This window comes from Scaptodrosophila lebanonensis, unplaced genomic scaffold (assembly GCF_003285725.1).
Source record: "Scaptodrosophila lebanonensis strain 11010-0011.00,11010-0021.00 unplaced genomic scaffold, SlebRS2 tig00000001-arrow-pilon, whole genome shotgun sequence".
NCBI lineage: Eukaryota > Metazoa > Arthropoda > Insecta > Diptera > Drosophilidae > Scaptodrosophila > Scaptodrosophila lebanonensis.
Genome location: NW_022060529.1, coordinates 16,215,739 through 16,243,712, shown reverse-complemented (window position 1 = coordinate 16,243,712; position 27,974 = coordinate 16,215,739). Strand labels below are relative to the sequence as shown.

Here is a 27,974-nt window from a genome sequence, read left to right as displayed (position 1 = left end):
CGGTAGCTGAGTAAGCAATAAAAACGTTAACTAAAACAAATATTCCAAGAAATCCCTTACACATTCAAGACCTAAAATGTAATGAGTTACCACCCTTTGTTATTCGACTTAGAATTGACGGATTCTTTATACATTTCATGTATTGTACTAAGTATTTCCACGCTACAAAAATCATAAAAAAAAAGCAAACCTGTTTTTAGTCATCTTCGAGTTGCTGAGAACGCCGGCTTTTTAGAAACATAAACAATTAGCATTTAATTGTTTATTTTGGTCGCACCAAAACAACGTTTGACTTCACTTAATGGATAAGTTCGACAGCTGTTCAAAAGTCCTCGAAAACTGTGAGCAATTTAACGCCGAAGTGCATTTTTAATAAGATGAACAACTTGAGACGAGCGCGTGAATGGGTGATTCGTGAGTCGTGATAGCAAGAGGTACTCTTAGAAGTTATTCCTCATTTGGCCGATTACAGCACGGCAAGTATGTGAATAGCAAACAGATAAAGTTTCTTATCAGAAGATGGCGTGAAGTTTAAATGCCATTTGAATAGATGGGCACATGAATGGATGTCGTGAGTGGTTGTGTTCTTTTAATTGCTCCTCATTTGGCCAACTTTAATGAAAAAATCTAATTTTGCAAACAGTATGTTTACAAACATAGGCCTAAAAATATGATAAGTTAATAAATGAATAAAAACAAGAGAGAACGCTACAGTCGAGCAAGCCCGACAGTGTAATACCCTGTACCCAGGTAAACTTCCGTCACTGAGTTATATGCGCCCAAAGCAGCAGCAAAAATAGGAAGAAGAAGAGCGAACTTGTTGCAGTTTGTGGGGGTTGTACTGGCGAGAATTTGTTTTGCTAATAACTTTTCTTAGAATTGAATAAAATTTTAAACAACAGTAGATATTTATTTATAAATTATGTGTGCAAAGTTTGGTTTAGGTAGCATTTGAAATGTGGATGCTATTGACGAAATTCTGCAGCGGGGGAAGGGGGGGAAAATTACAAAAAAAAAATAAACTCGTCCTTACTCGGATCTAGGAGAATCTGGATGCCAACTTTGGTTATTCTAGCTTTTATAGTTTCTGAGATCCTCGCGTTCATCCAGACGGACAGACGGACGGACAGACGGACGGACATGTCTAGATCGATTTCTCTCGTCATGCTGATCAAGAATATATATACTTTATGGGGTCACAGATGCTTCCTTCTGCATGTTACATACTTTGCACAAACCTAATATACCCTTTTTACCCTACGGGTACAGGGTATAAAAATCAAAGCTGATAAATACAAACACATAAGTATTTAACAAAATTAATTGATCACGTGCCCATCTCTAAGCTGCAAACCAGCTGGCCATTGTTTAAATGCGCTAATAAATGAAGCCAAGGCAATTGGAATTTCAAATGTGAGCTGAATAAAGCAGCTGGGGCTAATCTTGAATTGCTCAGGTGACTCAAACAAAGCGTCTCAGCCAATTAGCTGTGGGAGAAGTCACCGGTAAGGCAGTTTTGACCCAATTACAAACTAATTAATGATTGTGAGGACATCAAACAGGAACCAAATCTGTAGTACCTCTATGAAATTAGCAGCAGCGCTGCCTCCTGCTTATGCTTTGTGTCAACAATCGTGCTACTCAAAAGTCAAGATACGGCGCTTCTGTATGGGCGATGAAGCCGATTTCCGATTTCAGGCATTTCCGCCCAACGTTGAGTATACGCAGCATTGGATGGCGATGATGGGACGATACCCGGGCGTGGCGAAGTTGAATGACTGACAGAGGAGCTGGCTGTTGTTGGTTGTTGATTCGTTCTCGTTGCCTGTCGTCCTGCCTGTCTGCCTTCCTGCTGCTCTGCCGGGTTGCCTGCACACAAGTGTCCTTCTCGTCATGTTTATCGCGCATTGATATTCGATATTGATTGTCGGCTCTGCAGTCAACAAGCGTTGAGTTCTCGCCACACATCCATATACACACTATATTGTCTGTTTGCCTTGTGCAAACTCATCCACACTAAACCCATACTACTTGTATATATGTACGAGTATATGCGTCGACCACGTATTTATTACATACATACATACGTGTATATGTATATATGCGTCGGCCTGCAACCTACTTTTTTATAGCCTGCATGTGGTTTTATATATACTTTATTTTTATTTGTTTTTCTTCGCCTGTTTGTTGCCGGCCTGCAAAGCGCTCAAGTGCAAGTCGTTGATACTCATTTAAGGTTGGCTTTCTGCTACTTGTAACATATTCAAAAATCGCTTCGCACTTTTAAGGCGCAAAAAAGAACAAGAATATAGTAACCAAAAAACAAGCTATAGGCTTAACAAACAAAAAAGTATACGAACTATAAAAACTGCTAAATCATGTAAGCCTAGACACACGTTCCACACCGGTTAGTTGATAGCGATTCGAGTACTGAGATCTCCATTCTGAAATAAACCATTAAGCCGCTACGGCTGCAGATAATCAGGCTTAGATCGGACAACATTAAAGACCAGACGCGCGCGTTCATTGTACAAGAAGTAACCATTACAACAACAGCAAAAAATAGCAGTAACAACAAGAACAATGTTAATTGGAAATGTACGTTTAAGAATTGTAAAAGAAACAGACAGCAAAATCAGACATAAACACAAACTCCGACTTATACACAGACCTACTACGACAGACATTTATATGAATTTTTCATAACATGCCACAAGCCGTTTGGCTCCGCTATTTCCCTCACACACATACTCGTACACACACACACACACACACAACAGTTGAAAAAATACTTGTAATAGCCACTTGAGGGGGAAATATAAATTATTGAGCTCGTTTCTTAAGTAATTATCGCACAGACTGGCAAACCAACTGAACGTACGACCGACTGACGAACTGACAAGCTCAAAAGACGGTCGGCAAGACATTTGAACGACTGTGCTGCTGCCGTCTGTTTGCCGCTCGCCCTGGGCTCCGAACTGGAGCATTGAATAAGCCGACCAGAAGTCGAGCTTCGCAGACGGCTGCGCTACAGAACGCGTTTAAAAGGCGCTGACTACACAGATAGCTCGTCGCTTTTAATCGGCTAAGCATTAAAGCTTGACTGTGAAACATTAACTGATTAAATGTGTAGTTTAACAAAGCAGTGGTGGTCCAATCACGAAGATGACTACGAGGCAGTATATTAAAAAATTAAACTAACTTTGATATTAGAAATGAGATACATTTTATTCCTAAAATACCTAATTTAGTTCATATGTGTGACAAACTTTATTACCTATTGGTAATTTTAACATGGATTTTAATTACTCTAGTAAACTATTATTTACATTTTTCATCCATCTTTAAGCTCTAACGATTCAAGTCTTATACCATTATCGATTGTCTATTAAACTATCTGTCTTATTTCACTATCTATTTCTGCTATGTTTCAAGTGTTCGGTTCAATATCTGTATCCCTGCCGTTGCTTTCTTTAGACATCGATATTTTTCTTATCCTGCTTTAACAATTTTCACTCTTTCAAGTTGTATAGAACCAGTTGGTTCTATGGTGGTGTTGGATCTGGATTTTTCTATGAATCGTTGCTCTATAACAATTTACATCCGCTTCACTCTTCGAGTTTTTAGAATTAATCGTTTCCATTCTCTATTACCCACTCGAAATCTATGTTCTTTACTACTTTAGAACAAAATGTGGAAAATATGCTACACCCACTTAATTCTGATCTATGCTGTAGGTATAATTAGTTATCTGTATAAATCGTAGCATCTTTATTACATTTCTACGTGTATGTTTCGTTTCTCGCCTCTATCTTGTCTAATGGGAAGTCCGTCGAACCCATGAGTGTATAGTATTGCAGGCCTTTTAACATTTCCTCACTTAGCCGAACCATCTATCTACCTGCTGCTCATTATTTGATTGACTTTCAAGCGCAATTATTTGTTTTGCTGCCCAATTCGAAGGCGCTCCATCACTTTTAACTCAAACTCAATGTCTCTCTTTCTTCACTCGTTCTTCATTCGCTTGCTCGCTCGCACGCTCGCACGGTCGATCGCTGTTGTTGCTTTTGCTTGTGGCTCATTACAAGACGTAGTCGGCCTGCTGCGGTTGCGGCTGCTGTGTACACTCGACTCGACTTGCTTGGCTCAGCAGAGCTCAGCTGAGCTCAGCTCTCGAGTGGGTTGGCTTGCTTAGGCGGCTAGACGTGACTGCGATTTCAGTCTCGATTGACGTTCGATTTCGATCAGTCGCGCAACGAACGAATATCCGAAGAATAAATACAATATAATATCTAGATATATCATAAATATTTGCGTTTGTGTGTGCGCGTGCGTGTGCGTGAGTGCTCGTGTATTAGTGTTTGTTTGTCTGTGTGATCGCCTCTGCAAATGTTTGCCAGCAGTTAATGACCATGAAGAAACTTTATGCGAAAACATCGTTTACGAGCAAAAAATCCAATGCTAATGCCGCCGCGGTCGCCTCGTTTAAAGGACAGCAGCCGCCCTCAGTTATCGATGCGCCGATCTTGGCCTTCCAGCCGGGGCTGGCCAGCAATATGTGTGAATTCCAGGCACCGCCTGGCCATTCTGGCTCCGTTGATGTGGTGGTGAAGCGTAGCCAAAGCTTCTATCACAAGCCAGCACCGAAAGTGGTGGCACCTCTCAATGATTACTACAGCATTGAGGAGCTGCAGGAGTTGGATCTGTTGGACTATCGACATCCAATGTATCATCATTATCAGCAGCAGGAGATGCTGTTGCGTCAACGCGCAGCCGCCGTCGCTGCCTATCATGAGCATGAGCAGCTGGTGCTGCAGTTGCCCATGGCCAGCAGCAGTCAGAGTGCGCCTACGCAGACAGCAATGGCAACAGCCACAACAACAACAACAGCAGGAACACCTATTTACGAATCACCCGCGCTTCGCCAACACATTTTGAAGCTACCGGTCAATGATCAGTCGTTGTACGTACCGCCAAACGTTGGCGTTGTTGGTTCAATGCACAGCAGGCATTCCATAGATGTGTCTTCATCAATACCTTCCACATCATTATCATCATCAACCACTTCACCCACATGCACAGTAGTAGCAAAAACAACAACAACAACAACAAGCTCATTAAACTCAGCCTTAAATGCAGATACAACCAATCCGAACACTTCAAGCACAACACCACAAAGTTCTTCATCATCGGCAGCTATATTTTCCACTTTGCGCAAATGCGTGCCGCTTCCCTCCATTTCCTCCAGCTCCTCCTCCTCCTCCTCCTCCACTTCCAACTCGAATGGCACTTCCATCGCTTCCTCTACTGCAGCCTCTAGCTCTCAGTTGTTGCCTGTTACTAATCCGATGAGCACTTCCGTTGCTAGCCACAGCCACACCACTAACCCAGGTCGTGGCTTGAACAGACTTGCCTGCTCCGAATCGTTTTCAATTAGAATGCCGCGTCTGAGTGCCGTTACACAAACAACAACAACAACAACAGAAGCAGCAGCAGCAGGAACAACAACAGCAACACATCAGCAACAGCAACAACAACAACAACATCTATATAGCAACATACATCATTATCTGCTGCTGCAACAGCAACAGCAACAACATAAACAACATCATTTACATCAATCACAACACCAACAACAACAACAACACATACAACGAGCCCCTCAGCGTCGCCATAATTCGGTCAAAGATAAATTCATTGGGGGCATTACACAAATTTTTGCGTATGTTTTACATTTTTTCTCTCCTATTCTACTCTCAGCACTTGATTCGCCCTCTTTACCAAACCTTTGTGGTTTGCCATTACTTTGGCAACCTTTGAACTCATCTCCGTACTTTTGTTTCAACTGCCAAGGCAATTTGCTGTCCTTGCGTTTTCATCTTCCATCTGCATTTGCACTTTCGATGTACATATGTATGTCTGTATATTGCTTTTGCCTCTTTTCTACCTTGGCTTGGCTTGGCTTGGCTTTTGACCCATCCTGGAATTCAGCTTGCCCGACACACTATGCCAATTTAAAGACCCATTTCGCTCTCTTGTGTCTGCATGAAAGACGTGATCCAATTTTAATGGCCCCCACACACTCTGCACGTTTCCCACCCAGCCAACTCATGTAAAACTTCATGCATTGCGCCACAGAACCCCTTCACGACCCGTCCAAATCGCACGTTCAATATGAAATTGTGTTCTTTGTTCTTCAGTTTTATTTTTTTCTAGCACATTTACAGATTAGTGCATGTGATTCAGAATCTATTAAAAACAGAAACGTGTCTATTAATTGTGTTGCTGAATCGAAACCATTTGTTTAAAATAGAATCGAATTGAAAATGGTCTGGTAATGCTAACAAATAGCTGAATAATCGAGTAGACATAACTACTAAAACAAAGGCTCTTAATTTATACATTTCTTTTCTGAGTATTGGTTTTAAAAAACAATATGCATTGAATAACCATAAATGGCAATGAAGAGTAGGAAAATAGGCCTATAGTATTTGGCTTTTAAAACTCTTTTATGTGATGTCTAGATGTTCTTCCAATTCACGCCTTAACTAAACTAAATTTTAGGATAGATTTTCATTTATATACATATCGATTTTAGTTCCTATATGTACTACAAATTTAAACTATCTAATAGACTATAATTTTGTATAATAAGCATTGATTTTCATGTTTAGAAGGACTATTCGTTTTCTGAGCCAATTTAACAATTACATGTGGTCCTTGAGAACTGTTCCAGTCCTTCATTTTCCCCCCATAATTGTTACTGTAATCGGTCTTTCAACTGTTCTCAGCGCAATTGTTGCCCTTTTGTAAAATGATTATAATTTAACGCCAATTAAAAAGCAAAAAGCAAAATTACTAAACTGCAAATGTTCGTGCTGTAAATCTGCAACAATTTCAACTTAACGCACGAATAAATCTCAAGAGAGCAAAAAATGAGAAATGAAAAATTTCACCTGCTGAACGGCATCACCAACTGATTATCATCATCATCATCATTTTCATAACCACAATCTAATGAAGAAATTAGCAGAGGTTCAGGTTGAAAAGATTTTTTATTATTTTTTTATAAATATTTTTTATTAGTGTACCACATGCTCTTTTCTTTACCAAACAAGTCGAGCTTGAGTGGATTTCTAATTTGCAAAATTTTTCAATATTATATTTCGGTTTTCGAAGCGCACCAAAACGTTTTTATGGTTCATTCAAGTGCCACTCATATTACCTGCAAGCTGCCCAAAAACAAAACAGAAACTTCACTTTCGTTCCACGAACTTATTTTCAAACGCCGCCCCGTCAACTGTTGGACAAACTGACAAACAGGCAGACAGGCGGACAGGCGGACATACAGACGGACAGACAGACTGGCGAACGAGCGACCGAGCTGACAGCCCCCAAACTATTATATAAGGCCGTCCGTGCGCAGCTGTGGCCCCGGCCAAGCGCTCAAGACTCGCTTTAGGCCAATTTAAGTGCAAAACTAGTGCGCACATTGAGCCAAGTTGTACCAAGTTGCTTTTGGCCAGGCCAAGTCTATGGTTGCGAGAATTTTGCACCAGCAGCAGCAGCACCAGCACCAACAACAACAACTGCGGCTTAACTTGTTTGCTGTTTTAGTTGCGCTTTGTTGTTATTACAATGCCCTCAAAAATTGGGTTATTCTGAGTTTCTCATTAAATTTGCATTTCTAGAATTATTATTTAGTGGGTTGTTTTATGGCACAAAATGGAAAGCTACATTGCAGGAAACTGTGCCCTCAAAATAGTCCTTTGATAAGTAGCTACATCTATAACTATTGAAGTGCTTGGATGCTTTACTTCTGCGTGGCTTTTTTTTTCCAATAGTCAAAGGAGTTTTTTGTTTCTATTATTAAGTTATAATTTCAAATTATGATTCTTTGGTTTCATTATTCAAACTTTTCTTTTATAATTTAGATTTTATTTAATCGATTAACTTTAAATTCGGGTAAAAATATTATATATAAAGAATTTTACATTAAAGACTCCAGTTTGGTTTTTTACTAGAAACAAAAAATAAATGGGCGCGTTTAGCAGGCCGTAGCGGTTTGCGATTTGTGATTTTTGATTATCGATTGTTGACTGTTTTAATAAAATATTCTAATTTGAGTATTTTTGGTCAAAAAGTCACAGCTTGCTGGGATGCATTTTGCCATTTTATGTATTCCCGCAAAGGTCTCGACAAAATTTTGACTATGTAGTGTCGAAATCGAAATCAAGTAATCATAATATTTTTCCGATTTGTGTTTTGTGATATCGATTGACATTTTTACTTATCCGAATCACGAAACACAGCGGTCAGCAGGTGAAATCAGTAATGATCGATCACAAAACGCAAATCACTACGACCTGCTGAACACTACTTAATCTCGATGGCATTTGATCTATTTTTAATGCAGAAAGTAGCTCAAAATAGTACAGAAAGAAGAACATTAGGAAAATATCAGAAGAATTGGCCAAAAAGCCAACCCCCCTACACAGAAAAAACTATTAAAAAAACTAACTTTAACGAGACTATTTTCTATATTAAATAAATCAAACAACTGATTACATTTTAGAGGGATTTTTAAAGTTAGTTAAAAAGTTTCTAAAAATAACAAGCTTAGAAAAGCTAACTCTTCTTGAAATTAAAGAAAGACAAAAATTGAGTTTTCTATGACTACAAGAGATCATAGAAGTAACGATTACACAATTCTACAAACTAATAATACCTAACAAATTATTCTCTCAAATTTGATTCACATTTTGCAGTACAAATTCAATTCAATCTTACAAAACCGTTTTAGATTTTATGAAATAATTAGGATCAACTCAGAAAATGTCATAAGAAAGGTGTAACTTCATTTAATAAAATATAAAATTCTGCATCCTCCAATTAAACTGAAACTATAGGTATTTAATCTATGGTATGTTTTAAGAGTAAGCTGTAAGGGTATTTGAGTTTCAGTGCATTTGTCGGCTAAATAGTGTCTTCTTGTCATTAAGTTTTGCCCACTAACATACAACTCGAAGCTATTTATTTGCTAAGCGTAGCATAATAAAGCAGTAGCAACAGCAAAAACAACAACAACAACACCAGCAGCAGCCATATATGTATGTCTGATCTGTCACGATTTGTAGTCGTCGTTGTTGTCCGAGTCGCTATCCGTCGTTTGCTCTTTGCATTTTTCCATTGAAGCGCACAGACATCTTCCAGGTTAAGTTTTCCGAGACGCTTTAATTGTCAGCGTCATCGTTGGAAAAAATGTTAAAGGTTGTACATATTAGAACTTTCATTAGAATTATTTAATCGGTTGGCAATGGCCACAACGACAAAGATGATGACGACGACGACAACATACATACATACTTGTATGTAAGTAGTGGACGACTCTCTGTTTGTATGACAGGTGTGCGCAATTTTCTCAGCCTCTGCTGTTGACGGGCAAAAAATGCGTTGCACTTCCTGCCCAGATCGCTTTGAGTCACTGCACTTTGCGAGCAGTCGTGTGAAACCGCTGAGGGGTGGGGACGAGGCGGAGTGTCGAGATGATCTAGAGCTCGAGCATTGCGTTTAAGCTAAGCTGCATTTTGTTGCATCACACCGCCATTACCATTATGTCATGATTCCCTTTTCTCACCATTTCCCACCATTTCCCACCATTTACTCAACTGTTTCTTGTCTCTTTCGTGTCTTTTCTTGTTGCAGTGAGCAAAGCATAATCGGCGCCCGCGCCTCCGTTATGGTGTACGATGATAACCAGAAGAAATGGGTGCCTTCGGGCTCATCATCCGGCCTCAGCAAGGTGCAAATCTATCACCATCAGCAGAACAACACATTTCGTGTGGTCGGACGCAAACTGCAGGATCACGAGGTGGTCATCAATTGCTCGATACTCAAGGGTCTCAAATACAATCAGGCCACGGCCACGTTTCATCAATGGCGTGACTCCAAGTTTGTCTACGGCCTCAATTTTTCCAGTCAGAACGATGCGGAGGCATTTGCACGCGCCATGATGCATGCGCTCGAGGTGAGTACGATTCCACTATTTGCCATCACTATCTACTAAAAAAATGGAACCCCTTAACCCGAACAGGTGCTCAGCGGTCGCGTCGTCAACAATCCGGCCGGTCCACCCACAAATGGCAATGGCTACGAGGAGGATATGGGCTATCGTACAATGACCAGCGAGGATGCTGCCATATTGCGACAGAATAACACAATTAGTGGGCATATAACGCCATCGGCCCAGACCCCCACATCGCAGACAAATCAAAACAATATACCCCAAAGTCCACCAACGCCGCAGGGGCATCATCGCACGAGCAGGTGGGTCCTCAAAGAATAGTCAAAGTAGATTCATTTAATACTCAATATATAGTATAAACAATAAGCGTTAATGACTTTTCAAAAGCAAAAATCAACGATAGTTTAATTAAAGACGCAAGTCTTCAAAGATGGGAAACTTTCAAGCCAGAAAAATATACTTACCTACATATATATTACAAATATAATATTTATAGTCAGCGTTAAAAATACGAATTTTCAAATACAAAAATCAACGATAGATTAATTAGAGACGCAAGCCGTTAAAGGTGGGAAACTTTCAAGTCTGAAAAATATACTTACCTACATATATATTACAAATATAATATTTATAGTCAGCGTTAAAAATATAAATTTTCAAATACAAAAATCAACGATAGATTAATTAGAGACGCAAGTCTTCAAAGGTGGGAAACTTTCAAGTCTGAAAAATATACTTACCTACATATATATTACAAATATAATATTTATAGTCAGACATTTCTGGACGGCTACTGTTAAAGAATTGAGGGTGAAAAGACGAATTATAATCGAATATTATTATTTTCAAACAAAGAGCACTGAGCAGTGGGACCAATAATTACGTAGTTTTCATACAAGCTGGTCACACAGCGGACAATCAAAATAATTGCCACTTTCCGTATTCTTGTGTTGGCAACAATTTCGTTGATCCGCGTACTGACCATTAATCGCAATCAGGGTTTATTTTCGAATAATGTTCACAATTATAATGATTGCAGTCAACGTACATTTTAAAAAAAAATGTTAACACTTAGAATTATATTGATTATCTGTTCGTACTCTATATACATATATTTCCGAGCAGTTTTTTCTAATAATCAGGTACTGTAGAGAAATCGATCTTTAAATTTTCTGGCATTCTTTTGAGCTATAGAATACTATAATTCTCGTATTTATATATTGCTGGAAACCAATATCTGCAAATTGTCAGGCAAGTTTTTTTTTTAAAAAAATTTTGAGATGACATAACATTTTACATATGTACATATAGGAGACCCCACACTTTACGTATTTTTACAAAGCTGTACAGTCAGGCTAGCAAGGTTGAAATGAGGGAAAAAAACTAGTGGCGAAGCAAGAAAAATTTCAACCATCTAGTGCTCTTCTGAAGCTTCCAAAAAATAGTGTACGCGATTGTGTTTGCTTTATAAAAAGAAACTCAAAACTAGTGGCGCAACAATTCAGATGTTATTGTATATTTATCTGATGTTTATCTGCAATATTAATTGCCAGTCCAAACTCATTTTATCACAGATATACTGTACTATCTATATAGCTAGTTCATAATTAGTCGTACCATCAACACATTTTGTGCTTTTATCTCGTACACACTTTCTATATATTTTGTTTACGTTTCTATTTCTCTTCACCCTCTCACACACTATAACACTCTTAACAATCAATCGCACCCGATTTTGCTTTATTGTCATCGTCTGCGTCGTATCCATTTGCATTGACATGATTAACATTTAACAACAAAAACAAAAACAACAACAACAACAACCACCACACATAATTCGAACATATCGCCATTCGATCGCCAATTGTCAAAATTTGTTCAAACACTGAAGGAATTCCCTCAGCGCACCACCGGCGCCGCAACCACAGCAGCAGCAGCAGCAGCAACAACAACAACAACAACAACAACAACAACAGCAGCAGCAACAGGCGCCACAGCCGCCCCCACATTATGGGCCAACGGGAAACGGGCCCACGTCCAATGGTCTGCCGGCGCAGGTCAATCCACAAATGCCACCAGCGCCTGGCCAGACGCAACAGCAGCAATACCAACAACAACAACAGCAGCAGCAGCAGCAACAACAACAGAATGCAGCCATCTATGTGGCCCAACAGCAGTTGGCACAGGCTGGCTATGCGCCCACACAGGTAGGTGGCCACGAATCTCTGTTCGAGAAGTCCCGAAACACTTTTTTCTACTTTTCTACCTGTTTTCGTTTCATTTCATTCTGTACATCCGAACGCCCGCCCGCCTGCCCGCTTAAACAAATTGGCTTGCTATATCCCCACCAAATCAAATATATACATATATATAAAAAATTGTACCACCAACCAAATACCACCAATCACAACCACCAATTACCACCACACCAGTACCAGCAGCAACACTACGTGCTCTCAAATTCTAATCCAAATCTCAATATGCATCAATACCCACCACAGCAGTTGAGTGGCGCGCCGCAGCCACCTATGCCACCGCCACATCAAAATGGCGGCCCTGGCGGACCCATCTATGTGGCGTCACAGGCAGCGCATCTCGGCGGCGGCATTCCAAGCTCGGCGAGCGCCAACAGCGTGGTCTACGCTAGTCAACAACAAATGGGTGGTGCACCACAAGCACCGCAGCCACCGGCAATGCCCGGCAACGCATATGGGCAACACAATGGCCAGCCGCAGGCGGAGAATCCTTACGGTCAGGTGCCCATGGCACCGCCCATGATGCAACAGCAGCAGCCGGGCGGTGGTGCGCCTATGCCGCCACCACTGAATCGCATGAGCAGCACGGGTGGTGGTGGTGGTCCAAATGCGGCACCAGCACCACCACCACCGCCGCCAACATTTGGTGGTGCACCACCGGCACCACCGCAATTGTTTAATGGTGCTCCACCGCCGCCACAACCACCAGCGCCACCCGCGCCTCCTGCTTTGGGCGGCCCAGGTGCTCCACCACCACCGCCACCTCCACCGGGTCTTGGCGCCGGTGGTGCACCGAAAAAGGATGATCCACAGGCTGATTTAATGGGATCGCTGGCCTCACAGCTCCAGCAGTTCAAGCTCAAGAAAAATAAGGTAACTACTGTCATTGGAGTAACCACCCACCAGCAACCACTCTAATTATTTGTTGCTCTCACAGACCCCCAACGCCGCTCCCGAGAATAGCGGCAGCAGCACTTCAAGTGGCGGCTGCGGCAACTATGGCACCATTGGACGCAGCTCCAATGGCATGGCCTCAATGATGGATGAAATGGCCAAGACTCTGGCAAGACGTCGCGCCCAGGCGGAGAAAAAAGAAGTAAGTAGCCATCCATTGAACCACCATTTCACTTTTCTAACTCCTCTCCATTCTTTGTTTCATAGCCTGAACCAGAGCCCGAGGTGAAGCAACGTCCCTGGGAGAAGTCCAACACTCTGCCCCACAAACTGAGCGGTGGCAGTGGCTCGAGCAACGCCCACAGCGCCAATGGAAACGGCAGCGCCGGTAGCAGCAATACAACGAACAGCGGTGGGGAGTCCCCGCGACCCATCCGCAAGCGTTTTGGCAGCGCCAGCGAGGAAACAATTCTGAAGGTGAGGAAGCTGGTTTTAGAACTTCTCCTTGGGGACATAATTTCTTAAATCATCATCTTTTGTATTATCCCGCTCACTCAGCAGGTCAACGGCGATGGCCTGTCCCTGGCGTTATCCAACAGCGACTTGGACACACTAAAGGCTGAGATTGTGCGCGAAATGCGCCTGGAAATTCAGAAAGTCAAACAGGAAATTATAGACGGTATGTTGAAAGCGTTAATTATTCTGTTGTTTGATATTTCAAATCGATTTTCAATAGTCTAAGGTCTTTTAAAGTTTCATTCAGAAATGCTTAATTTGTCCCCAAATTATTTCTATATTATATATTTTTTAATGGGAAATTATGGTGACTTTGACATCCCAAAGGATTTGAACATTTATAAACGGCTAGAATGGTAAAAACAGAAACTTTATTCGGACATACTTTCTAAATAAGACTAAATGACTTTTGCATTTCACTTTTCAAATTTGTCTCCCCATTGACAAAATACAACGAACTTTAATTTACAAATCTGTATGTGTATGTGAGAGCATAAGTACATTTCAAATATTTTGAAAAAATCATTGTATTGCTTCTTAAAACTATTTTTGTACAGACTTACATGCTTATAAATAGGAAGATGTTTGTTTTCTTTTCTTTTTTTAAAGTTTGGACATATAGAAAACGAAATCACAAGACACCGGCAATACCGCAATACCGCAAAAAACAAATATTGCGAAAATGTTAGCAAGGCTGATAATGGCTTAATTAGCTACAAGTGTTATAATAAGAGAAAGGGAGAGTAGAAATCGTGGGAATATGGGGTGTAAAATACGCATAACAAATAAATGACAAAGGCAGAGAATAGAATTAGTTGTTTGAGCCGCTTTGTGCTGGTTTAGTGGTCGAGTTCCGGTGCAAAGACAAGTTACCTAAAATAAATATCGTATGCGTAATTTTATGGAGCGTGTGTTCTTTAAGATTTTTAGTAGACGTTTTGCATATACGAAACAGTTTTGGTATCTCTATACACTTTTTAAGTGTCCCCGTTAAAGTGGCTTTATATATTTACATTATCATTGAGGTTCCAATCCTAGTAGATTAAGGCTGGCTTTGTAATTATGGGCATGAAGTTCTATTTCAGGCTGTTCCTTTATTCGAAAAACATCTTGCCTTACAACACCCAAGTGGGTATGACATTCGGGCTGAAGTTATTCTGCTATATAGGTTAGGTAAGACTTAAAATAAATATTGGTCCGTAGATTTACCTGGTATTGGAGATTAGTTGGTGAGCACTTTATTGATCGGTTGTCACCTACTATGCATGCTCAGTGCGCCGAAACAAATTTTTGTCATCTCCTTAATGAGGTCCTGTTCGTTGTTCCAGCTTTTGTTTCGGTCGCTTCTGATTCTTGGCATTTGCTTCATCTGTTTCTGTCTTTATACCCAGCTTCTAGACCTGCACTCTCGTCTCGCACGTCTGTTTTATTCACTCCTAATGTTAAGACTTAAATACGCTGGGGGAATAATTACGAGTAGTATCCAAAAACTCATACAAGTAATCATAAGCTTGACATCATCATTGTCGGAATTGAAATTAATTAGTTTCTGCAACTTTTTTCTTCTTTCAGCTATCAAATCGGAGTTCAATCGCAGATAGATCAAAATATAGTCTAAGCATTACTAGCAGCCAACTCACTGTCAACAGCTACAGCAATAGCAACAACAACAACAACAACAAAGTCAACGTCAACAACAATAACAACAACCAATTCAGAAACTCTAGCACTGTCCCAAATGAACGCCTGATTTTTTTTAAAATATGTATATGCGATGTGTATGTGGGCGTGGGCGTGGCACTGCATAAAACAAACGAACTGAGCAGAAAAGAAAAATGTTTAAGCAAAATTGTAATGCGTATGATAAACTAAAAATAATTTTAAATATTCTAAATGTATTTAAACTAAATATTTAACTTATGATATTTAAAATGAGAAAAAGGAAACATTGCAAAAATGTTGATTGCGCCGCATACGTATCGCGTGTTTATGCATATAAACAATATATACTAAGCTATATATATATATATATATATATACATACATATATACATATACGTATATATACAAGTAAATAAGATTAACACGCAATTATCAGCTTTTTATATGGCTCGCAATTGTTTTATGCAGCAAACAAAATCAACTTTTAGTCAAAGCAAAGAAAACAAATAAAAATAAATGTAATAATTATAATGTTGTATGCCTATGCTATTTAATATCAACTTTTAGTTTGTAAACTGTAAACAATTTTTGTGCGAGCAACAAATGTATGCATTATCGTAATACTTAGTTTTACAATTGTACATTCTTTTCTTTTAGATACTATACTATATAAAATACACATTTAGGTTAATGCAATTTCGATGTGAAAAAGCATACATTAGTGTTTTTTCCCCCTAAGTTTTAAGCGCTACCAAAATTTTATTCAATTTTAGTTTGTATGCCACACACACACATATATACATTAAGTTTAATACGAAGTACATATGCATGTATGTTCTGTTTAAATTTGATTGTGTCTCTTACGAGATTTGTTTAAATTTGTTTGTAAACTATTTTCAACTCTTATTGAATAATAATACTGCGAAAAATTCAAAAACAAAATCATCTGTTGTAATTATATTAGCATTATTATAAAGGTATTTAACAAATAAATGCATAAATTACATCTTACTCTCTTTATCTACGCTATCTGTAAAATGTATGCCCAATTCATATAATATATTGTATTCATACAAAATACGAACATAAACATAAATATATACTATATACACAAGCATACATACATGCATACTCATTAAATTAAATAATAAAAGAAAAAAACTAAAAACATTTAGCATTACACACACACACACACACACACACACACACACACACACACACACATACATACTACAAAAATAAATTATGCATAACATTTAAAATCAAATTACAAAATAAAACACACATGCAACATTTTCAAACTAAACGTTTTCATTTGCAAACAGACTCAGCCACAATTTCGAATTTAAAGTTTCTGCGCTCATGGAAGAGCAAGCATTCGCACATTTCCTAAGCACGATCTCATCGAAAATAGTAAAATGAAAAACAAATACAAAAAATTGTGTTAAATAAGCTTTTAATTGAAACATCAACTTTTATTTAAGCAAACAAATTAAGAATCAACTCAAGAATCAACAGCAACAAGTCTTCAAAACAGTTCAAAGTGGAATTGAATGTGGTGTTCAGCACTTTTGAAATATTAGCGATAAACAAATACTATACCCAAAGAAAAAATTCATATTTGCATGCAACACAAAAGTTTAAAGGACCTCCAGTGTAGACTTACAAAAAAAAAAAAAAAACCAAACACCGCTAATGTAGAAGTAAAAAATCGAAACAAAAAAATTATGAAAATTTTGACTGCTGCTGACGAAATTTCCCCAAACATTTGTTGTGGAGTACCGTTGGAATATGAAATAGACAAACAAACAAACAAACAAATTGTTTTCCTAGTTGATCCTGAACATATTGTGTACCAATTTCAACTTCCATATATACAATTAATTAAGACTAAATAGTGAAATTTATATATTGAAACGCATACGAAAAATAATTTAGTTTAGCTTTTAAGGCATAACAAAGTGAAATTGTTTATTAAAGTGAAATTATTTATACAAAACGAAGTAATAACGTTGTGACGTTGTGTATAATTCAAGAGAATAAATGCATATACATTTTAATTTTTGTAACATTAACATTAATTTTTAACAATAATTTTTATATATTGATTGTGTGCGTGCTAGGTCGATTATAATTATATGTGGATATACATTAATTATATGATAGATATATACATACATATATATACTCGTATATGTATACCTAGTTATAATGCGGCAATGGCGCATTTGTAAATGTTATGATTTTTGTATTTTTATATATATACAAACATAAATAATATATATGCAGGCTGCATGATTTAATTACGTACATTTATTGAAGACCCACACACCAACTATTTAGAACGTGAAATGTTTACGGCAGGAAGAAACCAGCTTCCTGGCCAGCAATGCGAAATTTGTATTATTAAATTAATTATATATACATATATATATATATATACACTTAACAAGCATATGAAATTAAAGCGTTTATGTATTTCATAAATATACAAGGCATATACAACAACAACAACAACAACAAGAAATATTCAATATACATTAAACGAATAAGCGTCGATATGCAAGAAACGACTTTTGAGATCAAAAATACCAGCAACGGATTCATTTAGACTTATGTTTAAGCTATGTATGAGGGGAAGGGAAGCAGAGGCAGGAATCGCAAAATTATATGCATATTCAAAATGAACATAAAAGCAAAAAAAGAATAAAAAAAAAACAAACAATAAACGAACAACGCCGGCAAACGTTTGTATGTAAAAACCAAAATATAAAAATGTTGTTTTACTTTCTCTGATTCATCAATTTTTAGCCACTTTTCTCATTGAATTGCCAATAAATCTTCGCCAATGTGTCAAAAAAAGTGTCCAATTGAGAAATAATTTTTATTTTATTTCAATTTCTTTAATAAAGTAGCTTATTATTGTGATTTTTCAAATTTTTCCAAGTCTGATAAAGGGGTGTTTATTTGGAGTTGAAATTGCTGGCAGTTCTATATTGTCGAAAAAGGTGGAACAATGTGGCTTTGGAAAGTTTGGCTGTTACTCGAGCGGAATTAAAAATAATCCGCATTTACAACAATATACAGAATTCCTTTAAAAGCGTCCATTTAGTATATTCATAAATTACGGATAAAACGTTACTGGTAAAAAATGTCTACACTGTCTTAACTTTTAAAGAAAGCAATCGAGTTCACACTAAGCAGTTTTCAATTCCGATTGATGGCATCTAGAGTGCTTATCGAAAATATGTTAACATTAAAATATACATACATTTTAATCATAATAAAAATTAAAACTTTGTTTTTTGTACATTTTGTTTTAAAATGTTTTTGTCAGCGACGAGATTTGTTTGTCGACACTAATTAATGCACATTTAGTATTTAGGGTAAGGGTTAAAATGTTAACCAAAGCTAACTTAGTCAAGACATCAACCCGAACATCTCAATATTGCTGCAGCCTCAATAAGTTGGGCAGTCAGCTGTTTCTGTAAAAGCTTTGCTGGCTCTCCTGCAAAGCTTTGGCGCTCACTTACTGCCAGCGCCAATTTTAGTCTCTTATTGGAACTCCAACGAGTAAGGTAACGGATCGTTGCACGGCGCCGCGATGTCGACGTCGCGCTGTTATGCGTATTCGCGTGTGTGTGTGTGTGTGTGTTGCGAGCATAGGCAAAAATGAGAAAAAACAACGGCAAACATTTTGTATCGTTGTTGTTGTTGTGCTAAAGAAAAAGAAGCGACCGAGAAAAACAACAACAAAAGCAACAGCGGCAACTTTAATGCGTACAAGCAACCGTGTGTGTGTGTGTGCGTGCGTGCGTGCGGATGTGCGTCTGTGTGTGTGTTGTCGTCTACATTACTGCCAGCTGCCTGCCTGCTTGCCGCATTTGTATTTGAAGGAACCATTTTTTTTGGCAACAAAAAGCTGAATTCGCTGCTCAACTGAAATATTTTCGTGTCTCTTGTGCAGAAAAACAAAATATTTTAAAACGCTACAAATTCAATTTACATATAACTACTGCATGTGTGTGTGTGTGTGTGTGTGTGTGTGTGTGTGTAGGAAATGCCGAAAAAGCGGCAATCAAAGCATAGAGGCGCATTTCGATTCAATTAAATAGCAGCAGAAACAACAACAAAAACAACATAAGCAACAACAACAAGAAGAAGAGCAGTCGGACTGTTGTCAATAAAGCAGCCGATGCCGTTGCTACTGTGGCTGCAAACAGCTGACACAGTTTTGTGTTTATGCAGCGTAGCTGTTGTTGTTGTTGTTGCTGCTGCCATTGCTTGGCAATGGCTTTAAATGTTGGCCAAGTTTGATGAGCAGACAGTCGCTGTAAAATATGTAATGCTTCCTCTAGAAATGGCAACAAAATAAAATCGAAACAAGAAAACTAAATTTGTTTTCCCATTTCTGCATATACTTATAGAAAAAAAATACAAAATAAATAAAACGAAAACCAAATGTTAGCGCATAATTGAAATATTTCGAACAGCGCGAATGCCTGGCTTATCATTGACATTGAAAGCCACACAACAACAACAAGCAGAACCAGCATTAACTTTTAAATATTTACATACAAGGCGCGACATGTTTACACAATATGCGTCAACCGAATTGTTTAACAATTGGCTAAAAGTCTATGTGGCTGCCAAAGGCCAACAACTCTGACACAGACACCGACACACACAAACTACTATATTTCTGATATTTTAAACAAATATTTAACATCTTTATTTTAGTTAATTTTACGGCAGTTGTAAAATTCATCACACGTCTACTCGCTCGGAAAGAATTACGAAAACATAAGAACAACAACAACAAACACACCAATAACAAACCGCAGTTCTGAAACAAAAACGAAATCAGCAAAAGAATCAAAATAAAGCAACAACATAAAGCAAAGCTAAAGTGCGTTCGACTTTAACAATAAAACCGTCTATGTTCAATTCTTTTGTTTCTAACAATTTACACAATAATAAACGAGGCCAACCTTTAAACACAGTTTTTGCAAATTTTTGAAAAACTCACAAAATACTAAACGGCGTTATTTTACACGATAAGAAAATAAACGGCTACGTTTTGGTTCCTGAAGCTATAAATTACATACATATGTCTATTGTTTGAAAGTTTTGCCATTTGTTAACCACAAAAAAATTGTTTAAGAGTATTAAAGCTGCGCATTAAAAAAATTGGCACGCGTGTGAGTAAATCAATAAAATTATGAAAACCGATTTTATCGCGCTTTCTGCATTACTCCTACATTGTTTAATAATTTGTATTTTTTTTATTCGCAACTGTTGCTTTGCTTTCACAATATTTGGCCAGCAAAATTATTCAAAATGATTACACTTGGAATTCAAAATTTGTTTCTTTTTGCATACTTTCATGTGCAGTGTACAAGAAACACACACACAATATATATACATACATACATATATGCACACATACACGCACACGCTTAACCGCATATTTGTAAGCTAACCAAGCAAATGTTATATGTTATTTGCTCTGTACCCGATAAAAATAATAATAGGTTGTTCAAAAAAGCACATGCAATATCTAATACTATAACTATTTACTTATTTCCTTCTGTCTGAGCTGCCCTGTTTTATCTGATTGACTGCACTTTGAAAGTACATGTCGAATTATGGTGATAAATTCATTAGTTATAAATACCAATTACTTTTGTACTTTAAAGTCGATTAATTAATATGAGTACAGCTACATATGTACATACATATTGGACATGTAAATCCGTCATAGTAAGAACTACATTTTGGTTTTGTTTACGAATAACTATGATCTCTGTTTTGGTAGTCGGATAGAGGCAAATGGTACTTGAGACAAGAGAGAGAGAGAGAGAGAGAGAGAGAGAGAGACTTACTTTCTTAACTTAACAACTTTTTGGTACCAGATTGATCCAATCATTTTTCTGATATACAGAATTCTGATTGAGGCCGAGCTTAAGTCGAGGTTCAATGAATTTGTCAAAATACTATGAAAGTTCTATTTCAATTTTAAAACACTGATGCTATTGTTTTATTACGATATTATTGCTGTTGTAATAACCAATTCAATAGTAATTATATAGTTGCTATGTGAGAATCGATTGATTAAGAAATCAGTCAAAGTAAAAACTAAAATTCTGTTTTGCATATCCATAATTTAGTGAGTCAATAAGCCAGTTTTTAGCCTATTTTGGCTGATTAGAAATAATTGTAAATTAGGGTAATCACATGCAGTGGTTAAGTGGTTTACTACAAGTATTTCACGGACTCAACAAACTTGTAATCTTCTTCTTTGTTTACGAATTATACAATTATACAATTATATACAACGAGTTTGGTTAATTTTGTAGCCTGTCTAATTGAATTGAACAGTTTTTTTGTAAGAATACACAGTTAGAAATTAAGTTTTTCCGGGAAATCGCTTCAATGGGGAAAAAGAGAAAATTCTGAAAACGTCTATAAGTTTTGAAACTCATTTTTAAATTGCAAGAAAATGACTAAACTAGCTAAAGAAATCAACTAGATGAACATAAATAAATTTTGGATTGGGTACAGAATATGTTATAGTCGGTGCGGCCGACTCTAAAGATTTCATTTGTTTTGTTTAAATTGGCAAATGAAAAATAAACTGCCTGCTTTGTACACACAACTACTTATACATATTTATTAATAATAAATATAAATGAAAAAAATTCACAAATTTCTATTTTCGTTTTAAATAATTGAAACCAACATTTATAATTCGCGTATAATTCTGCGACTCAATGGAATAAAACCAACCAAAAAATAACTACGCAACATTCAACAATTCAACAAACACTTGCAACGCATATCCTGCAACAATAACAACAACAACATCAACAAATTGCGTCGTTGGACTGCATGTAAGTACAAAAACAAAGAGAGAACCACCCCATTGAATACCGCACAACCCCTTTTTGCTAGTTTTAGCTTTGCTGTTGTTGTGCCATGGGTTGGGCACTTGGGTGTGTTGATTTAATTGCTCGCCGTTCCATAAAGATATGCTCCGAGAATACTGACTGAGAAGTGTGCGTGTGAGTGTGTGAGTGAATGAGTAAGTGGGCAACGTCACATTAGATGATTTTCAGCGTCCTTTGAGGACACAACGTGAGAGCTCCAAACAGCTATTTTTATGCACTCAGCAAAATAAAGTTTTGTTCTAAAAAAAGTGGTCTCTCAAATCTTTTTGGCTAGTCAAATAAAACTAGTGCTTTGTCAATTCATGGCAAAGACAGAACAAACAGACAGAAAGATGTGTCATCACATCATGTGTGATAGTTGGGACTGGAATGATATTATCTACCCATTGAAATTGGGATTGGAGAAGTAACCAGATTCAATAATGAATCCTCGCAAACTCAGAGATATTATCTTTTTTAACATAAGAACATTTTCTAGGCGACGAAAAAACCATGCAGTAGAGAATTGCAAAAATAGAAGTAGAGCTTTAATCAGAGACGAACAAAACGCGATATATCTGAGCTAAATTGAACAACGCAAACCTTTTAAATACAATTAAAAAATTTGATAACAAAATTGAAAATGATTAGGGAATTATTATTTCTTAAAATCAGATAACATTTTCCAATAGTACAAATGTAATACTAATTGAACAAGCTCTTATTTTTTGATTTTATAAACATTTTCAACTACAACTATATATCAGTTTTGTATTGCGTTATATTTCATATTAGTTTAGACTGCTTTCCTTATTTGAAAAATTTGATATTCTGCCATAATGACAAAAAAGTACTTGAGAGTATAAGTAAATGCAAGAGCAATAGTTTTTTGACTTCAATTCAATTTTGTAGAAATGGCTATTCTATGACTTATAATGAAATATTTTGATTAAAGATGCGCTTAGTTATATTTTTTCAACATTTTTTCTGAGTGTTGTACCCAAAGCAGTTGTTGTCACGCTTAGCTCCAGCAACAACCCCCTTGGTGGAAGGCGCCAACCAACAACCCCCCAAGTGCCAGCGAAAGTGTGTCAGTTAGAAAGCTGCAGCGCAGTTGGCAGCTGGCAGCGCCGCAAGCTCAAGCTGCAAGCCGAATAAGCACAAACAAAAGCCGCCACCATGCCGCAAATACATATTCTTTAAAGCAGCTGCAATTGGCAGTATCGTTTTTCTCTCCTCTCTCTTTCTCTTCCTCTCTTCAACTTGATTCCTGCTGTTCCTTACAAAGTTCTGCTAAACAGTGCTGTCAAAGAATTGGGTGTCATAAAAAGCTATATATGCTAGAAATAGTTTGATAAATTAAAATAAAGCTCACTTTACATTGTTAGCATATCGTCACAAGAAGAATGTTATATCAATAAATATAAAACTCTTCTTTTTTATTACTTTATTATTTTTATTAATTTATTTCAAATACAACATAAACAAAAAATGTTTTCGACAAGTCTCGAACTTAGACTTAATATTCCAAAGGTTTTCATGTAGTGGGCTGTTTCCTTCTCGGGACCAAAAATTCTTCCAAAAAAATTCTTAAAAAGACATGTTTAAATATAAAGGAGACTGTGGATAAAAAGCTAAACTACAGACATAAACTAGCCGCATATTCAATGTCACGAAACTAGCAGAGTGCATTCACCACTCAACGACGCCAAGACAAAACGAAGCTGTTCTGGGTTAATCTGAAACTCCAGCGGGATCAGCCAAAGTTGCATTGCGTAAAGAAGAAGCTCGAGGAAGCCATCGCCGTGACACCAATTCCATTTAAATTCATAGCCTAATGCATTATTTATTATATATTTATTTATAGTTAACAAAGAACTGCTAACTTTGCAAGAAAAATAACAATATAAATATAAAATAATATCTGTAATAATTGACTCTGTAAGAATTGATTTCTACATGGTCGTAGTTCCTTATACGAACTAAATGAATTGAGTTATATAATATAAAAAGCATTTGTTGCTAATTGCTTTACAAAATTGACATCTGAAAAAACAATCGGTGCTTGCCCGAACTGGCGGGAAAATAGCTGAATTGGCAACACTGCTGCTAACCCACTGCCTCGAACTTGTCCAGAAGAAGAAGACAAAATAAAATGGTTTGCTCAATTGTCCTGAGTCGTGGCGCTCTTCGAAAAAGCTTTTACTCTTCATGCGCTCTTCAACCAGCTGTACAAGAACAATAAGAAGAAGGAGAAGAAGAAGTGAAGAGAACTTGGAAGCATTGTAGTAATTAAAATTGAATGCCTGCTGGCATTTCAGCTGCTGCTTCTTTAATTTTTTAATTTTTGTTTTCAAAACTAATAAATCAATTGGGGCCAGGCATGGCTTACTTTAAAGTTCACACGCCGTCGTCTTTAGTCGTTAATTATTAATAGTGCTAGACTTGCGTGTTGTTGTCCCTGACAACGCTTAGGCACATAGACAGTGGCTGGTCAAAACATTTACCATATTGTACAGGTGTGTGTGTGTGTGTGTGTGCGTTCAGGGTTCAATTACCTCAATAGAGCAAGTGTGCAAAATTGCAAGCAAAAATGTCAAGCATTGCAGCCCTTGAAACAAATTGCTTGGCAAATACTTGTAGGCATAAAGACGCGCTTCGAGAGCCGTCAAATGTTTGTAGAACAATTTAGAATGGGTGGGGCAATGAATGTTTTATGTACACACGTACAAGTATGTATGTATGTATGTACTATTTGCCTTGTGCCAAAAAAAAACAACAAGAAAATCAATAATAAAAGCCCAGCAAACAACAGCCCGAAAAAAGGCAAGCAAACTTACCCAAATACATACTTATATGCTAGCCCATAAATGTACATACATACATATGTACTATATTTATGTATGTATGTATGCAGACGTGTATAAGAAATACGCCCCGTTATGTTCATTTTGTATTTTGAGATATTTATCTGACTAGCTTGAGAGACAAGGCGCCATAATTTGCATTTACATGCTGTAAGTGTGTGCGGGTGAGGGTGTGTGTGTGTGTGAGGGTGTGTGCGGTCCACCCTCGCACGTGTGTCAACAGACCGTTTAATGACTTGGCTCATTTACATTTGTCTAGTGTCCCCCATCAAATCGATAACTTTAATCAGCATGGGTCGCATTAACGGAGATGGCGACTATACTAGCCAAGCAATATTCTTTTCACCATCACTCACAACTCTCTGCAATATTTTATGTTTGTTTAAAGTCCAGAGATCTGACAGAGTCGAATAATTATAAATTGCACTTTGTGCCAAACAACTTATCAGATAAATGCAGTTGCAATGCCATTCAAAATATAAGTGGCTATCAACTTGAACTTGCTAGCTTATACTTGTATAAGGTCTGTAATGGTCAGCAACGACGACAGCCACGTATTGCCTTATTTTTCGAAACGAAATTCGTATACCCTTGCCATTTGATTACCTATCTGTGGTCGATTTTTATTTAAATAAAGAAACAGACAAAACAAGAGAGAACGCTACAGTCGAGCAAGCCCGACAGTGTAATACCCTGTACCCAGGTAAACTTCCGTCACTGAGTTATATGCGCCCATAGCAGCAGCATAAAGAGGAAGAAGAAGAGCGAACTTGTTGCTGCAGTTTGGGGGGGTTGTACTGGTGAGAATTTGTTTTGCTAATAACTTTTCTTAGAATTGACCGAATTTGATAAAATTTTAAACAACAGTAGATAATTGTATAGAAATTATGTGTGCAAAGTTTGGTTTAGGTAGCATTTGAAATGTGGACGCTATTGACGAAATTCTGTAGCGGGGGAAGGGGGGGGAAATTAAAAAAAAAAAAATAAACTCGTCCTTACTCGGACCTAGGAGAATCTGGATGCCAACTTTGGTTATTCTAGCTTTAATAGTTTCCGAGATCCTTGCGTTCATCCAGACGGACGGACAGACGGACAGACGGACAGACGGACGGACATGTCTAGATCGATTTCTCTCGTCATGCTGATCAAGAATATATATACTTTATGGGGTCGGAGATGCTTCCTTCTGTATGTTACATACTTTGCACAAACCTAATATACCCTTTTTACCCTACGGGTACAGGGTATAAAAAGATTGCAAAATTGACGGCATTTGAATGCAACTAAACAATATGATGACATAATACAAGTAATGTCGATTTTCAGGCATTGCATCCTAAAATGCATTACAAATTTTTCATTTAATTGCAATAAATTGTATTCTGCATTTTGAAAAGTAATGCACTTAAACCTTGGCGTCTATATAGATGAGAATATCATGTTTGTTACGATTGAAACAAATTAACTAAAATAATAAATAATAAATAAATATGACCTATATTTATTAGCCAGTTCAGCAAACTTTGCCCCAAGTCTCACCTGTGACTGGAAATTAACTAGAAATTGTTGAATCAACGACCTGCTGGGGAAAGGTTTACTAACGAGTATAAAAAACAAAGTCGACTGTTTGTACTATATAGTATAAGCGAGTGATAAGAGCATATTCGTCATACAAAGTAATAAAAACAAATGTTTCTCAAAATATTTTTGCAGAAAACGGAAACCTTTCCATTTTGAAAATAGAGACGCCCTATGCTCCAGTTTGTGGGCGTAGTACTAGAGTAAAATTGTTTCGCTAATGAAAGTTGAGATTTATATTTTATTTTACATAACTTTGTGGAATTGTGGACCGTAATTTGAAGCGAAAGAAGTGGGAAAGAATCAAAAAAATAAAATAAATTTGTATAAAGTTTATAGCCGTGCTGAAATCTGTCGTCTTAAATTCTGTTTGAAACAAGCTTTATTGAAATTTGGAGACTATTTCTAGCCAAATCAGAATTGTTTTTAAATGTTATTCATATGTTTAGAAATTGTAAGTTTTCCCAATATTAAGGTCTTCTTTACGCTTACGACACTTGCCAACCTAAAGTTTGCACAGGGTATGTTTTTTTTTTTTTAGTGTAAGCTTATGTTACAAACATGACGATACAACTAAAATACCTTTGCTTTATTTCATGGAGAATACTTACTCACCAGCAGTTTAACGAGTTTGCGTTTATTACGTACTTCAAAAAATATTAAAAACAGAAACAAAATAAAAAGGTGAAAATCGCATTAAGCTGATTAATGTCGAAAGGGTGTTTGGTGGCATTGGGGGCAAGGTTCAAGGGGTTTGCGGGCTATTACAAGCACCGCTCTTGCTTGGCATTTTAATTAGTTTAGAAATGTCAACAGCCAGTCGTGCGTATACGTAATGTAATGTAACAGTCATTAGTTTTCATAATTTGCGCATAATGCGTATACGCCACGTAACACATTTGTCACTTCCGCTTTAAAGAGAGAGAAAGAGTGACACTACTATTTTTTTTTTTAATGTTTTTGTTGTTTTTGCTGCTGGTGTTACTGCTAATGCTGATGAGGCTGCCAGGCAGACAGGCAGATAGACAGCAAACCCCATCCAAATGGGTCACGCAGCTAATGAAATTGCCTTATACGATGAGCACGTAAAATTGCAATTTGTGATATGCACACAAAGTTGTTGTAGTTGTACAAATTGTTTATATTGTTTTTGTTGTTTTTCGTTACCCCAAACATAGCCTTTGACCTTGAATTGTTTGAGGCAATTGGAAAGTTAAAGGTCAATCGACAGTTGATTTTTGTTGCTGTT

At 37.3% G+C, this 27,974-nt stretch overlaps 2 protein-coding genes across 6 annotated transcripts in view; both read left to right on the top strand.

Annotated features, from left to right (window-relative positions):
- Nucleotides 1-15,514, top strand: part of LOC115622858 (protein enabled) — a 37,906-nt gene extending 22,392 nt beyond the window's left edge. For 2 of the 5 annotated variants that reach the window (XM_030516946.1, XM_030516954.1), the window contains 8 exons: nt 9,706-10,027; nt 10,094-10,326; nt 11,916-12,231; nt 12,457-13,152; nt 13,217-13,375; nt 13,441-13,650; nt 13,732-13,852; nt 15,262-15,514. In XM_030516946.1, coding sequence (XP_030372806.1) covers nt 9,706-10,027; nt 10,094-10,326; nt 11,916-12,231; nt 12,457-13,152; nt 13,217-13,375; nt 13,441-13,650; nt 13,732-13,852; nt 15,262-15,290 — 2,086 coding nt within the window. In that variant the 3' untranslated portion in view covers nt 15,291-15,514. The remainder of the gene's footprint in view (nt 1-9,705; nt 10,028-10,093; nt 10,327-11,915; nt 12,232-12,456; nt 13,153-13,216; nt 13,376-13,440; nt 13,651-13,731; nt 13,853-15,261) is intronic. The other 3 variants (XM_030516978.1, XM_030516969.1, XM_030516962.1) reach the window with 3 other exon arrangements.
- Nucleotides 15,515-20,091: 4,577 nt separating this feature from the next.
- The window catches only part of LOC115634446, a 32,405-nt gene continuing 24,522 nt past the window's right edge, over nt 20,092-27,974 (top strand). Inside the window, exon 1 of the mRNA XM_030532234.1 lies at nt 20,092-20,552. The gene's annotated coding sequence lies outside the window, so the exon portion shown is untranslated. The remainder of the gene's footprint in view (nt 20,553-27,974) is intronic.